The sequence below is a fragment of the Morone saxatilis genome, unplaced genomic scaffold, assembly GCF_004916995.1.
Source record: "Morone saxatilis isolate NCDOM2014 unplaced genomic scaffold, NCSU_SB_2.0 Contig9, whole genome shotgun sequence".
NCBI classification, from domain to species: domain Eukaryota; kingdom Metazoa; phylum Chordata; class Actinopteri; family Moronidae; genus Morone; species Morone saxatilis.
In genome coordinates this window covers 1,012,241-1,028,420 of record NW_023340268.1, presented here as the reverse complement: position 1 = coordinate 1,028,420, position 16,180 = coordinate 1,012,241, and the positions used below count along the sequence as shown (strand labels likewise).

At 41.9% G+C, this 16,180-nt stretch overlaps 1 protein-coding gene across 1 annotated transcript in view; it reads right to left on the bottom strand.

Moving 5' to 3' along the window:
• Nucleotides 1-6: 6 nt before the first annotated feature.
• Nucleotides 7-16,180, bottom strand: part of atf6b (activating transcription factor 6 beta) — a gene marked incomplete at its 5' end in the record, with an annotated part of 16,644 nt that continues 470 nt past the window's right edge. Inside the window, 16 exon segments of the mRNA XM_035681410.1 lie at nucleotides 7-2,999; nucleotides 3,576-3,660; nucleotides 3,851-3,950; nucleotides 4,175-4,242; nucleotides 4,509-4,608; nucleotides 5,125-5,232; nucleotides 6,392-6,580; nucleotides 6,927-7,009; nucleotides 7,499-7,678; nucleotides 8,639-8,808; nucleotides 9,408-9,572; nucleotides 11,513-11,699; nucleotides 11,816-11,895; nucleotides 11,985-12,044; nucleotides 13,613-13,694; nucleotides 14,733-14,812. Of these exon segments, the coding sequence (XP_035537303.1) occupies nucleotides 2,683-2,999; nucleotides 3,576-3,660; nucleotides 3,851-3,950; nucleotides 4,175-4,242; nucleotides 4,509-4,608; nucleotides 5,125-5,232; nucleotides 6,392-6,580; nucleotides 6,927-7,009; nucleotides 7,499-7,678; nucleotides 8,639-8,808; nucleotides 9,408-9,572; nucleotides 11,513-11,699; nucleotides 11,816-11,895; nucleotides 11,985-12,044; nucleotides 13,613-13,694; nucleotides 14,733-14,812 (2,054 nt within the window). The 3' untranslated portion in view covers nucleotides 7-2,682.

Genomic DNA, 16,180 nt, shown 5'->3' with positions numbered 1-16,180 from the left:
TTTAAAGTGATAGTCTGACTCATGTCTTACAGTAAATGTGAGGCCTGTTAGCTTAGCTTAGCATAAAGACTGGAAACAGGGGGAAACTGCTAGCCTGGCTGTGTCCAAAGGAAACAAAATCCACGGACAAACAGCTAAAATCTTATTCTCATTAACTAATTAAGAGGTTATCTCTCGTTTGATTCATCTGTGCAAAAAGTGTAAAAACAACAATTCACCGTTTTACTGATGTTAATGTGTGTTAATGTTTCTTAACTTTTCTCACACTTTGTATTAACAAATACAAAATATTCAGGTAGTTCTTTTACGATACGGCAAATAATTGAGTGGTAAACCTCAAGTTTTAGTTCTTTAACTGTCAATCTTTGCTTTTTGTTGCTTTAAACCTGTGAACTCTGAAGGGGGAACTCAACTGTAGTATTTTACTTCCATAAAGTAGAGGAATTAAAGCGACACATTAAAAAAAACAGAAAGAATATGTGCTGCAGAGGTGAAACCCCAAAACCACTGGATCCTACATTTCCCATAATGCAACTCAACAGCTTCTTCTGATAAATGGACACGTCTTTCAAACTCTAAGGCTGGAAACTGACATGAGTTGCAAAGACACAAAGACAAGAGAAAAAAGACAGAAATAATCTGAAACATTGTTTTGGTCAGAAGAAAAAGCAAAAGTTCGACACATTTTTTACAATAAAAAATATTACATCATCTGCAAAGGCTTGATTATTATCTTGTTTTGGCAGTAAGGATTTTTTCTGGGAGGGTTTCAGTAAATTTTTACAACCAAACTGATCATATAGTGTCGTTACAGGAGGAACTGTAGTTTATTCTGTACAATAAAAAAAATCAGCGTATTAATTTCATAAATATATCAGGACAGAACATCCTGAGTTATGAGCGAGTGAAGCTGGTTGGTCCACTGAACTGAACACAAGAATAAAAAATATAAAATTCAACATCAGTTCATTTTTTTCCCCACTGCCTCATTATTCCAGGACTTTATTCTTTTTTTTATTGTTTTACTGTTTGTTGTCAAAAGAAAAAAGAAATTAAAAAAATATATAAAAGTGACAAATTATCTACAGTAAACACTGATATTTACAGATATTAAATAATCCTCCATTCAAAACAACAACAGGAATTCTCTTAAAAAAAATAAAATAAACATGAATAAATCTGACGGATGCAACAGGAAGTCGGATCTCAGAGATCTGAAGTGGTTCTGTGTGCTGGGAACAGGAGGGCAAGAGTCCATGAGCAAGGCACTAAGACCTCTGTATTTTAACCTCCATATTCTAACATATTACATATTATATTACTATAAACATATAATCATATATTATTATTATCTGTCTGTCTGTTCGCTTATATCTGTTTATAGTTTGGTAAACTTGCGACTTTAAAAGTACGCCGAATGATCTATTAGCACTTCCTGTTTGAACATTCATGGGTACTCTGCAAACAACTATTACTGGATTACTCTGACACTTAGGAAAAGTGTCCAATGATCCAATGTTTCCAGTGGTTTCTGAGCAGATTAATGGACGGTTATCTGTGATGGACGTCAGAAAGAGTGACCCCACTGGGTCTGAATATGTGTCTGTATGTTTATATTTGACTGAGTTGCTTAACTAATTAATCAATTGTCTAATTGTTTGCATTGTATTCTGAGATTTGTTTTACACTGTAAGCTGTTGCAGCTCCTCTGAGATGTGTAAATTAGAAACCACATGAAGAACAAAAACCTGCAACTCAAAATGTTCAGCTGCCAGGAACTGAAATAAACTGATATATCAATAAGCTTTGGCTGTATGTTGATTAACCAATAATCATAATAACAATAATAATAATATTCGACGTGTTTGAGGTCATTTAGTCTCCATTATAGTTTGTAAAATGTCTTGCTCACTACACAATTCTTATATAACAAACTTTAAGGGATCCATATTGTAAATGTTTATTTTATACGATCCTTTAATAAATAATAAAGACTGATATTTAGTTATCTCTGTCTCGTCCTCCAGAAGCAGAGGATCTCTCCATCCAGCTAACTTTTAGATCCGACTTCACGCAGCAGCCGTCAGTCCTGATACCGTACTCTCTACATGTAGTCTAATTCCCACAACAACACAAATATACAAATGCAAACACCACAGAAACCACGACTGAGAGCGGAGTCAGGAGGAGGAGCAGGACCCGCTGGAGCTGCACAGCTACGAGCGCCGTCATTCATTAACTGGGTTATTGCTGATTTCACTCTGACGGGCAAAAAGTGCAGAAAAATATAGATCCTGATCTCTGGAGAGGTTTTAAACTGTAACTGTGCAGCCCGGCGGCGCCACCTGTGGGCCGAGCCGGGTGGTGACCGCCTGTCAGCTTCCTGTCTCTGCACTTCATTCAAACATTGTCACTGTTAAATATTAAAACGCAGCACTGGTTCTAAGTGCAGTGTGCTGCCGCGTCTGCATCCCACTTTCATTTCTACAAATATATTCTTAAATATTAGGACATTATCTTCTACGGGAACGGGGACATTGCGTTTGGCGACAGGAACTTTTGGTCGTTTTCCAGGAAGAAGAGACGTTTATTTGTTACCTGTCGTTGGGATGATGAAGTCATTTTTAAAGATATCCGTTTTTTATCCTTCTCTTCTTTCCAAATCACCGTGGCGATGCCTCATTAGACCCCTTCTGATTGGCTGATTAAATATTCCGCTGTGCGTCGGCGGGCGGGTAAAGGTTGCTGCTGAGGCGATGGCGAGGACGGTGAGGAGGAAGAGGGAGAGGAGGAGGGGTGATGATGGTGGCGCCCTCGCAGCGAGGTGTGGTTGCCGTGGTGATGGTGGGAGTTATGGTGGGAGGAGGGGGGAGGCGGAGGAGGGTCGCGGAGAGACGGCGGGACGGCGGAGGACTTGATGGGGACGATGCGGGTGTCCATGACCTCACAGTCCACCTGCATCATCATCTCATAACCCTTCGAGGAGTTATACAGACTCTCTGAGGGAGGGGGGGAGAGGGTGAGGAGGAGCGTAGGTAGAAGAATGAGGAGAGAAAGGAGGAGGGAGAGACAAAGTTAATAACTATAAGTATACAAGAACAAATATATGATGTCTTTGTAAAAAAAAAAAAAAAAATGTTTTTACATCAAACCAGACATAGTTCAGTTTTTAGGTTGTTTTACGGTTTTTCTACAAATCCCCCCAAAATGAACCCAATAAATCTGACTTTTTTTAAATCAAAGTTCTTTCATTATTCACATAGTTTCTCTTTTAACTATTAATCTCTGAATGTAAAGATATATCGTGAGACAAATATGTGAAGATTCAAATTGGTGAGATGAAAAGTTAATGGTGATATCAATCAGAAAAAGAAACCTGCATAGTTTTGTTGTTGTACCCTCGGACATAAAAAGGATTCTACACTTTGCTAAAGGAAATATAAAATGATATGGGTAAAACCAAAAAAGAAGTAGTTAGCAGTAGTTGCAGTCTGAGCTCGTATGTGAATATTAAACATCTCTGCAGCTCTTATTTTGAAAGGACAGGCTGTGATGTGTTTAATAATCAGACTCACCGTTCACAGACATGGCCGGCATCACCAGAGACATTTTAGGCCTGCTGGTTTTATTGTGGCTGATGGCCGGTAACAGCAGGTGATCCTGTAGAGACACACAGGAGACACTTTAAACTACAGGGCTTCAATAAGTCTCCAACAAACCACCAACGAACCACCTTTTCTGAGATCAATCTACAGCAAACACATGGAGGAAGGTGAGCACAAGAAAGAACACAGACAGTTATCGGTCTGTCTGGTTTGTCAGGACTGAGCTGTGGAGCAACTCCTCGTACCCGTCTGAAAGAGACGACGTAGAACGTGTCCTCTCTGCGGTCGATGGCGTCCAGGAAGTCGCTGTAGGTGACCTCAGGACCAGGAAGCACCTGCAGCTGACTGCACACAGAAACAACAAGTTCAACCCCATTATTAACCTTCACTGCACAGAACCACCCACAGAAACAGGACTCGTGTTGTTTCTCAGTTTCTGTTCAATTTCAGTTTCACAGCAGTTTGCATTTCTGACAGCTCATGTAATGACTGAACGAGCTCTTTAAGGGGGAGTTACAGAATATCTTTCATATATTTTCACATGTGTATTGTTGCTGAGTGTAACGAACCTTTCTATGGAGCGGTGAGTCTGGATCGGCAGGTATCTGGAGAAGTTTGTCTTCCTCAGCTGAGCTTTCTGCAAGAGAAAAGACAGAAACAGGATTAATAGGAAACCTTGATGATCTCTGATGATGTGATTAGTTTATGTTCTGAAGGAAGGAGAACATAAAGTAGAACTAGAACATAAATAATCTGCATTTAACCCATCGTATATAAACTATATGTATGCTTTACTGTTCAACTACAGATATTAATAGAATTAAAGAACGCCTGTTTATGTTCTCTTAAAGAACAGAACATAAACAGGCTTTATTAACAGGAAGAAGACGCTGTTGACTGGACCTGAGCGATTTTGGCCTTCTTGACGACTTTTGGTTTCCCTCCGGACTTCTTCCTGTCGATCTGGTGCCGGTGGACCCAACCTCTGAGTTCATCTGCCAGCCTGAAAAACACCAACAGCTCAGCTTAGACAGAGATCAACATTAAACTCAGACTAAAGAAGTTGTACTCTTGTGTCCTGCCTGCTAATGGATGGATGGATGGAGGACGGGAAGAGACAACAGAGGTTGATTCAGTAAATAAATCATTTCTTAGTAGAATTTCAACCTTAGCTTCTTATTTGTTACCTTATTTCATTTATTAATATCATATTAAGTTGTTCATTCCTAACTGCCAGCTCCTCACATTATCATCCTGTACCTTTACATCAAACATTGTATGGATGGACAGAAGGAAGGAAATAAGGAAGGGTGGAAGTTTAATATTATTGCTGATGTGTAAATGAACCAATGAATGTTGATTGTCTTTAGAGGAGAAGAAAAAGTTTCTTTAAGTTCATTCTGAGCTGACCTGTTTCCTGTTAGAGTCTAAGGAGGTGAATGAGGATGAGGAGATGAAGGAGGAGGAGAAGGAGGAGATGAAAGAGGGAGGAAATGTAAAAGAGGTTTTAGGGACTGACCTGAGAGACTCGGAGCGGTTGAACTGTCTGCAGTCTGAGGAGGAGAAGTAACGATCGATGTCCTGCAGCACCAAGTCCTTCATGTCACTGAACACATCGCTCAGGTTCCTACACACACAGAGACACACACAGACACACACAGACACACACAGACACACACAGACACACAGTGAAAAGGGTTAAGTCTGATGAAGTCAGCAGAGAAACCATCAGTAAGTAAAGTGTGTGTGTGCAGCAGGTGGATCTCCTACAGAAACACATGGAGACAGTTTGAGAACCAGTTACGTTGGACGCTGTAAACATGTTTGTCTGCATTTCTAGAGCTGATGGTGTGATTATCTGTGAGTGCAGTGAAACGTGTTTGATCATTCACCGAGCTCTGAGCGGCGTTAACTGGTTCCCTCAGCTCTTGTTTACAGCTCAGCAGCAGAGAATCAACACTTTCCAGCATCAGCTCTTAATTAACGGCACCGCGCTGTGATCATTTACAGCATCAGTGTAGTAAGCACTCTGCAGCTCTGAGGAGTAAATCTGCTCTTTTGGAGGTTCAGTATTGACTTCTGCACGTGCAAACACTCATTAATTAATAACACTGCAATGATACGCTTCTTTTCTTTCCATTGGCACACTTATTCACGGATCTGTTTTCAGCATTGTAAGTCCTCATTATTAGTATTAGTACACTGATATTACATCCTTTTACATGTCTTATTTTTTTATATATTACCATTATTATACACTGTAGTATAATGGACATTTCCACACACTTTTTTTTTTCCATTTTCTTTATATACTGTTATGTATTGTAATACAATGCACATATTTTAACATTTGTCTTATTACTATTTCTTAGAATTGTCTTTGTTTAGCACATGAGCAACTGTAAGGCAATAAAGTATTTCTGATTCTGATTATGTACTTTAGGAGAACTTAAGTATCAGATCAGACTCTGGATGGTCACATATTCAATATTAAAGAACTCAGATCAGGTTTGGGGCCAAACAAACAACATATCAACATACATTGTTGTTTTATTTATTTAAAGCTGTTCATATTAACTTTGTTTGTATGTTCTGATCATGATTATTTCATGCTAATTAAATATGTTTTTATTGTTTATCCTTTTTTATTTATTATTTATAGCCCGAGCTAATTTGCAAAGCTCGGGTCTTTCATTTCCAGAGTGAGCGATGAACAGAGGAGACAAACTAATGTAACAGGAATTTTTTTTTAAAACATTAAAAGATTTCTGGTTTACTCGTCTCACCTGAACTGGTCTGACTCCGGAGCCTCGTCCCCTGCCTCCTCCTCCGTCTCCGTTCTGTCCTCCACTCTGCTCGCAGGCTGAGCGGCTGCCTCCTGCTGCTGATACCGCTGTTTCTCAAACTCCAGCAGACGCCGTCCCGTGTACGACACCACGCCTTCCTGTAGGCCCGACAGCTTCCTGTCTGTGATGCTGCAGTGAAGAAGAACAGCGAGGTTCAGTCAGAGAGCCCGAACAATATATCGGTTAGCTGATATTATCGGCAGATATTGGCCTATCGCAGCCGTTTGCAGAATCATATCGGTCAGGATCATAATCTTCATTCCAGCTCAGAACAATCCCTATATCAAAAATCAGTATTGGTCTCAGAAACCCCACATCAGTCGGGCTCTACTACAAACTTTTTTCTTTATTTATAGATTTCTAGAGAACTGATCTATGTTCTCATATCAGGACGTTGTCGTGTTGTGATTCTGTAATCATGAAAAAGCAGAAGAGTGAGTTTTAAGATGCCTATGAACAGCTGTATGCAGGATACCTGACGGGTCCGAAGCTGAAGGTCATGAACAGCAGGACGGCCATGACACAGACGGCTCGCTTGTTGCTCGCTGAGTCGCTGCCCTGAAAGACACCAACAAGAAACATAAACACAGATACTGTATGTGTATGTGTAAACCAGCAGTTTGAAATTAGTTTGATTTTTAAAATACATGTACAGATTCCTGCTGCAGTGTCTGCGTTGGTTCAATAAATAACCTGCTCGCAGACCGGCCTGCAGTGTCTGACTTTCCCACAGATTACCATCATCAGGTTTTACAGGTTTCTTCCTCCCTGCAGTTATTTCCTCCTGTTCAACCTGTTGTTGTTAATTGAATTTAAAAGCAGCAGCTGTCCCTCTGCAGGGAAATCAGTGCGATTATTGCTTTACTCACAGCTCTTTCACATTCAGAAGAGATATTTACTCCTTTCTTCCTCATTTATTGATTGCTCAACTTTAAAGTTTAAAGAGTTTGATAGAAACGGTGAATAAAGTCAGCAGCACTCACAAATAAGTGTATAATAGTTTTAATTGCACAGCAGCAGACGATGAAGAGGATGAAGAGCTCTCACCTCTTTCCCGGCCAGTCTCTCCCTCAGCGCCTGGTTCTCTCTGCGGAGACGTTCGTTCTCCTGCTGCGCCTCCCTGAGCTGAGCCTCCAGGTTCTGCAGGTACTCCTTCTTCTTCTTCCTCGACTGGCAGGCCGACTCCCGGTTCTTTATCATCCTCTGCTGCCGCTTCAGCACCTTCATCTGCACGAGGAGGAGGAGGAGGATTGGAGGAAGATGAAGGACAGAAAGGGCAGGAAGAATGAAAAAAGAGGAGATGTGTTGGAGAATCAATGAGGAGGAGGAGGAGGAGGAGAAAAAGGAATGAAGTTCAGCTGATGTTTGAACAGCCATTATATAAGAGGCTGCAGGTGAAACTGAGAACTTCACATCCTCCCTCTGAACTGAACATACTGCTGTGTTAACTTCTTTTCCTATATTTATTATTCCTGATTGATAACGATGATCTAGAGTTTTAAATCTGAGCTACAGCAAACAGTAAGCAACACTTAATGCTAAAAACAATCAATTCTTTTTTATCTCTCAAAAGATTTCTAAACTCAAACATTTCTGTGGAATCTGTGAGCCTCTCTGTCCTAACTGGGGCTGCAACAGCAACAGAAACCACCAGAACAAACATGGATGGGTATTCCTGCCTTTAGGACCCAACAGCAGACAGTTACTGTGGCCAAAATGTGAAGCTTTCTTTCTCTTTATTAACAATGAGATGATTTAACAGAGCTGAATGTAATAATGTCTGGCTATAATGACAACAGCATCACAAGTATTCACCATAAACTACCTTTTACTGTGTAAAAAAAACTAAAATTGTTTTATTTTGTTTAAATAAAAAACTTCCGGGTGTATTGATGATCCATTTCAGATCCAATCCAACACATGTGTGATCTTATGGATCCAACAACCACAGAGCGACTGTAACTGTCCATCATTCAACATACGATCTCCAGTAATCTGATGATTGAAGCTGTGTTTACTCATTTGATCAGTTAATCTTTCTTCATTCAACACTTGATCCCTTTGGTAAACATTCCTCATGTCCCTGTTGTCCAAATTAAGACACTGGTCTCAGGCGTGGCACCCGACCAGAGGCGCATATCTGTTTGAGGTTTGAACTGTGTGAGTAAGTACGTCCAGCCTACTCACATCGATGTCGTTGGAGTTGTTGCCGGGTATCGTCGTCGTCGCCGGGACGATGGGTTTGCTGGTGGGCGGAGCCGTGGGACTGGAGCAGTGCTGGGGGATGCTGGGAGAGACGGGCTCCATTTTGACGATGGCCGGAGCCGAACCGAGGCAGACGGATGGAGACAAGACGACTGGAGGAGGAAAGACAGGAAGAGACGGGTCATCACTGCTCTGGTACTGCTGGAGGTAAAGGTTCAATTCCCAATGAACTGATAGTTAGAGCCACTGAATTAACAAGATTATAGATTAGTTTGGTATCTCCATTTGAAAGATTTAATCACAGCGTAGGGCCACTGACTCACTGTACCTATCATAACCACTATTTGTCGCTTTCTATGCAGTGTTTATGTGTCAACACGTTCCCGATGTTAAGCCACCAAAAGGAAACACGAAGGTGGCGCCTGACTGATGCAGGAGCCGAGACTTCCTGACTAAAATATGAAGCTCAAAAGGTTCAAAAAGGCTCAAAACCTGAGCTGATTATTCTTAGTCAAACAATGCAAGATGCAGTTTTGTGTGAGAGAGCCCTGTAGGACAAATCTATCTGCAATCTGCGTGTGAAGATCATTTGTCAAAGAGAGGATAAAACCTGTAAATCTCATGTGTCCTCAACACAAACCTCCTCACAGTCACAGATTATATAATACATCCAGTACGGTACGAGCTCGTTCACATCCAAACACACAAAGAAACACATGATGGATGTGTGTGTGTATTTCTGCCCTCTTACCAGGTCTGGTCTGGTCCATGGGGGGCAGGCCCTGCAGTATGAGGGTCTTGGCTGGCGCGGGGGTCTGGGGGACGGGGAGGGTGGTGACACACACTGGTCTGGGCTGGATCGGGGGTTTGGTGCTCAGGATGGTGCTGGCCTTTATTGTGGCCGAGCTCGGCAGAACTTCAGGAAGAAACAGAACTCAGTTAGACGGCGTTCAGCTCAGCCTTCGCTGTAGAAACACTGCAGCCGTCCACAATGACTCAGGCTGTGACCTCAGAGTGAAGTGGAAACCCACAGAACTGATGCAATGATCGAGTTATGTAAATAGCCGTTTGCAGATGGCGAGCACTGCGTCACATGCACACACTCAGGTTTTATACAAGTGAGTTTTTTCACTTGAATCATTTGCATACACACAAAGAAAGACGACCTGTGTGTTTACTGGAGCTGCTGTCCTCTCAACCATTCACCCACTTTCTGCTCTCCTTCCAGGTTCTGAGCTGCAGTGCAGAGCTGGAATGCAACTACGTACTTTCACTCAAGTACTTACACTGAAGTACTTCTGAAGTAGTATTTCCATTGTCTGCTACGACATTTTATTCCTCTACGTTTGTTTCACAATGTCTAAAATACAAAACATTGTTAAAGACTGAACCAGTGTTTTACAACCTTTGTGACCCCTCACATTCATGCAGTGTTTAGTTGTGGCTCCTCAACATGTTTCAGATGTTTGAGTTGTTTGCAGTTTCATTAGAAACTTCTCTCAATGTTGGACTGTTTGAGACCCAAAGAGGTGAAACGATCCAAAGATAAAAGTCAGAAAATCTTTACTTTTAACACGTTAAGTAAATGTAACTGATGAAACATCTGTAGTAGAGTATTTTATACATTATGTATTAGTATTAGTGAAGTGTTTCTCCCACAGCAGCAGCAGCAGAGTAAACCAGATGGGAGAGTAATCCCTCCCCAGGTTGTGGGTCTGTCCTGGGGTGAGGACTGTACTGAATACCTCTGAAACTGAAACAACCAGTAAATCCAGAGTTTTCCCTTCAGGCTCCAACAACTTAACAACCTGACTGTCAAACTCACGCTACACTTAACCTTTAGGTGTGAACTAGACCCTGAGATAGCGTCAGCAGATGTTGTCATGCGGTCTTAGTTGCTATACATGTTATCGTATATACGACATATCTTTCTATATATTTCACACGCTTCATCTCAGTCCATCAGATATGAAGCTACTGAGCTGGTTTTATATGTGTCAGTAAATGTTTGTCATTAAAATTGTGGCCGCTCAATGTATGGAAGGCCGTATGTAGAGCCAGTGTTTGTCTGGTGGTTCAACATTGCAGACTCAGTAGAACCCATACCTATGAATATTATATTCCATTTCTGACAACAGATCCTTTAACTGCTTGAACTGAATGTCTGATTAAGATTGTTTTTGTATTAATTGTGTGCATTGTTCATGTCCTACTTTACAGGATGCTGCTTCACTCCTCTGCTTCACTCCCCCGCTGCTTCACTTCCTCTGCATTCCACTTCCTGGCTGCTTCACTCCTCTGCTTCACGCTGTTCTAATTTTAGATGTTGTTTCTTATTGTTGTTTTACTGGCTAATTTACCACAGGGACAACAGTTGAAACACGAGCACAGTGACTGTGATGCTAATCAAGGTGCATTGTCTCTGGAAAGTAATAAATGAATCAGTAAAAATAAGTGGAGGTGTGGCAGTGAACTAGAAACCAACAACAGCCTGAGGCTCCATTTCAATAACAAAGTGATCCCTCTCTTCTTTTGTCTCTCGCACACAGACGTAATACTAAAATCCTCTGATCCATCAGTCCATCCGTCAAAAAACACTTTGAGTTCAAGAACAACTTCATTCTGCTGCTACTCCAGCCAATCCATCATGGTTGTAGTACTGTGGATCAGTAAGGAGGGAATATGAACAGCAGCAAAAGCCACCAAAGCACAGACAAAATATTAAAGCCTCTTTCCTCCAATAAAACACATCTGACCACAATCACAACACCAGCAGCTGCTTCTACGTTCAGCCTTTCACCACAGTAACAGTAGAGAAACACAGCAGCAACCTCAGAGCCTCTGCTGGTGACCGACCTGCCGCCTGCGTCTGTATTCCACTGATGACCGCTGGGATCTGCGTCGTTAGCGGCGTCTGTAGCTGTGTCTGTTGTGGAGGTACGGCTGTTGTTGCCACGGTGATCTCCATCGACCCCAGCGGAGGAGACAGCACGTCTCCGTACATGTAGGGAGGAGTCGGAGGGTTTTCACCTTTAACCGTGATCTGCACCGGAAGAGAAGACAGAGAGTTCTACCTTTACATGATGCACAGGAGAGGAAGCAAACTGCTTCTGCTGCTTACACCAATGAACAGGAGCAAAAGCTCAGGTAAACACACACCTGTGGGTCTGGTGAGGACGCCGAGCAGTCGGACCCGAGCGAGGATGCAGGAGAGGGAGGCTCCGCTTTCACCTGGAACACTGGACACACAAACAATCAGATCAACAGAGTACGAAGGAAGATCTGTTTCTGTTCAACACACGACTCTTAAAGAAACTGGAGAACTTACACATTTCCACTGGTAATGGCTGAGTGATGGTCATTTCATTTTTTATCACAGGAGTTTCCCCTTCAGAGAAAAGAGACGCACAAACATCAAGAGACTGAGGTCATGTGACGTCAAAGTGGCAGCAGATGAGGGTTAAATGTGAGTTTCAAGTTATAATAATGAATCATTTACAACCTCAAGACTTTAAGGACTAATTGGAGGATTTCAGAACCCAGACTGGTAACAGTAATACTAACAGTATTATTAATAATTAACACATAATGATGTTATTCCCCCATAGAAAATCTGTAGAACTGAAAAAACTATAATTCTGCAGAGGACATAAACTGCATTTTAAAAAGTGAACAATAGAATAAATAAAACGATAGGAGATCCATCCTGGCTGTAATTCGCTCTCACTGTGCCGTTATTTCAGCTCTCCATCAAACAAAAAGCACTAACCCTAACCCATCACAGTGCTGACCTTAAAAAGGTTCAAAACAAGTCCAGTACAAACACCTGATATATAGTGAACAACGGTGTTATCTATGTTCTGGGTTAGTGCTGAAGTTGCTGCAAACATGCAGAGGTGCGGCTCCAGACAGCGATACTCAACCTTCCTGCTAGGAAACTAGGAAGTGACCGTGTGCCGTGTGGCTCGGTCCGATCCACTTCCCGGCTACAGAGCCAGGGCTGTGTATAATAACTGAGCGTATGCTCAGAGCTAAAAGCTACCAAAGCTACCAAAAGGCTTCACTTTATCTCTGCTGTAAGACATTCAGTAAGAGTGAACAGTGCTTTTTAAGTAGCGTGTGGAAATAATATATACAATAATAATAATGAGAGTTGACGGCAAGCTTCACACAAGTGAATCAAAGTAAAAGCTCTGGTTCCACATTGTGTGAGTCTTCTGTAATAAAGGAAGATGGACTTCGTGACAGTGTAAGTTAGTATTTTGATGCCACAGGACAAATTAAACTTTTTAATACTATTATTACTATCTGATATTAAAGATAAAACAACTTAATATCTGGAAGGAAGTTCATTTCTGTGCCTGCTGCTGGATTTTAAAAAGGATCCGTCTGGTGACATCCTGTGTTTTCATCTTCTGATCATCAAAGCTCATGTTCACACCGAAACCACACAATGAATGTATCCACTGACAGGTATTATTATTAGTATCAAAGCCTCTGAGCCACAGAGCTCCACCACCGCTCCAAAAACCATAAAAAACACACATCAATGAGTCACACTGTGGCTGTTCCTCCATCACACACACACACACACACACACACACTGTAGTTTATTCTACTCATGAAACTATTTGTGTTTTTAAAGATTAACTTCTTCAGTAGGAACCACAGACAGGAAGTCAGAGAGTATTAGGAGACGCAGTAACACGCTGTTTGTTGACAATAAGAAAAATACAAACGTGATCTCTCTAGAACAAATCTAGATTTATAAAATGTACTACTGGACAACGTCTTGACTCCAGCAAGTAAAACCGCACAAAGACACAGTGACTGTGGGGACTGTGGGGACTGTGGGGACAGGAGTGAGGATAAAGCGTCTCACGTTTCAGAGACAGTCTGAGGCGAAGGGGGTTAAGGTTCCCAGTGAGCGCCCCCGCGGGCCTGGCCGGTCTATACCTGTGAGAAGGTTGTCGTCAAGGTGGCGCCATGGCGACGTGGGGTTGTCCGGATCGAGGGTGAGCACGAGGTCATTGTCAAACTGCGAGAGGGAAAGGGGGAGAGAGGGAGGAAAAAAATAGGAGGGAAATTAGGTCAAACAATGACTGGATTAGTTAGTATGTTAACCTGTGAGTGAGTGTGTGTGTGTGTGACTGTGTGTGTGTGTGTGTGTGTGTACACGCTTGTTACACACAATTAGCCTGATTATTCTTTGACCCGTCGTCTGCGCTCACTGAGGTTTACAGACTGAGTTAAGCTGCTGCTGCCAACACAATGTAAATGTGTTTAACTAAGGGTTCAAGGGACAGCAGGACATTTCTCAGTAAACAATAATAATAATAATAATAATAATAATAATAATAATAATCACTTCTGCGCTGGCTAAATGTTGAGTTGATTATTTTCAGCTGGCGTTTTAAAGCTATCGTCAATAGGGACCACCATGTCTTTGGGTTGCTATGAGCGGTGCAGAGGAAGAGCAGGGCAGTAAAGTTTCATAACCAACTGTACAGTAAGTCCACGTTTACATTGAGTTTTAAGAGTTTTAAGTATATTTGGAGGATTGTTGTGATAAAGTTGTGAAACATAATATAATGGTGATATTAAATGTTCATATTGTGCACAGGTAGACAAACACTGACCACAAGACAGTGAAATCACTTATCATGGTCATCCGCAGGGTCAGACTAGAATGTTGTAAGCTGACAGGAATTTAGCCAGTTTCAGGAGGATTTTGACCACATGGTGGCGCTACATGAAAACTCAGAGGATCACCAAAGCCATCAGGATTCATCCTGTAGAGAGCACGAACGTCTGCACCAAATCTCCCAGCAGTCAGTCCAATATTTGTAAAGATGGTTCACTGTAGACCAAAGTAGCGGACTGAGGGACTAACAGATGCACCGAGCAGCTACAGATACTTTCAAACCCCCCTAACTGTTAGGGGAAGAGACATTAACTGACCAATGTGTGAAATAAGTTCTGTAAAAAGGGAAGAGTATTTGCATATTAGGCTGAGCATCAGTTACACTCTCAGTCCCGGACAGAAACCAGAGCGGCGAGCCTTTTGTCTCCTTACCGGCGGTTCGTATTTCAACCCCCGGCCGAAGTCTCCGTCCTCGCCCTCCTCCATGCTCTCACACTGGTACAGGCAGGCATCTGCGGAGAGACGGACAGCGTTTAAACACATCAGCGGTGAACAGACGAGTCACATTTCCAACGTGACCTTGTGTGCCATCATTTCTCCCATCATGCACGGCGATGTTGAGGTGAAAACACAACCCTTGACATGGAAACTGAAACAAACACTGCGGTGACTTTATTGAGCCCACATGGAGTGAAACAGAGCAGCTGTGGGTGGCTTTTATCAGCTAAGAATGGGTTTCCTGCAGACTGACGTGAACAGACTAACACTGGTGGGTTCAAATGAGCTGCATGTAGTCTGTCACACCATGTTATAATGTCATTAGAGTAATAATGGAACTGTCTATAATTCAGTTTGTAAAACAGATACAGTGAAGCTGCAGGTAACTTGTTTTAACTCAAATATTCAGAGTAAAATGGTCAAATGGTCTGAAAACAAAACAGAGCAGGTCTGTAATGTCTCACCACTGTGGCCCCATTCTTCTGCTATGAGTTCACAGTGGAAGAACATCATGTGGACGTTTTTAGATTAAAATAACGAGGCACAGTAGTTTTGTTTGCACTGATGCACTTTGTTTATGTTCCTTGTTTCAATAGTAAATATACAACGTTGTTAGAAACAGTAAATAATAATAAATACACTATAAACATTAGTCTGTAAATAGACCCAGAGTTCAGTGATCGGTATCAGGCCGACGCTGCTTCTAGTGACCAAACATCCTGATGGGAGCACCGTTAGAGGCAGCGTGTATACCTGCACGTAAGAAATGATTATTAACATCAACCCATCATTGATCGACTGTGTTCCAACTGTCCCAATGATGTAAATGAATATTAACTTCCCACTATCGTCCGATCATTTATCTGTCCTGATAATTATGGTGCATCGTCAATACATGTAAACAACAAGCTGCAGGAGGTCAACGGAAACTGCTACGCACAGATATTACATAAAACCGGTCTCCTTTACCAGCCTGCTGTGGCTCAGGTCCTCAATGAGAGGCCTGGTCTGGAATATTATCATGTGCAGTCTGTCTGTCTGTCTGTCTGTCTGCCTGTCTGTCTGTCTGTCTGCTGGCTGGCTGCTGTAAAACGACGGCAGAGAAACCGTTCGACCTGGATAAAGGCCGGGTGAGTTCAGTGACTGAAGCAAATAAAGGCCTGGGCTAATATTAATATAAACCTTCTGCAATTTGCTTATTCCATAATACCTGTATGTATAAAAACACAATAGTACAGTGTGCAAACGGATTGAATAAAAACACATTTCTATATATTTTAAAGATACATCCCAAAATAAAGAAGTTAACAGCTATAATGAACTGTGTATTATAGTTTTAATATGTGCTGTGCAGCCTGTAAAGTGAAGGAGGAGGAGGAGGA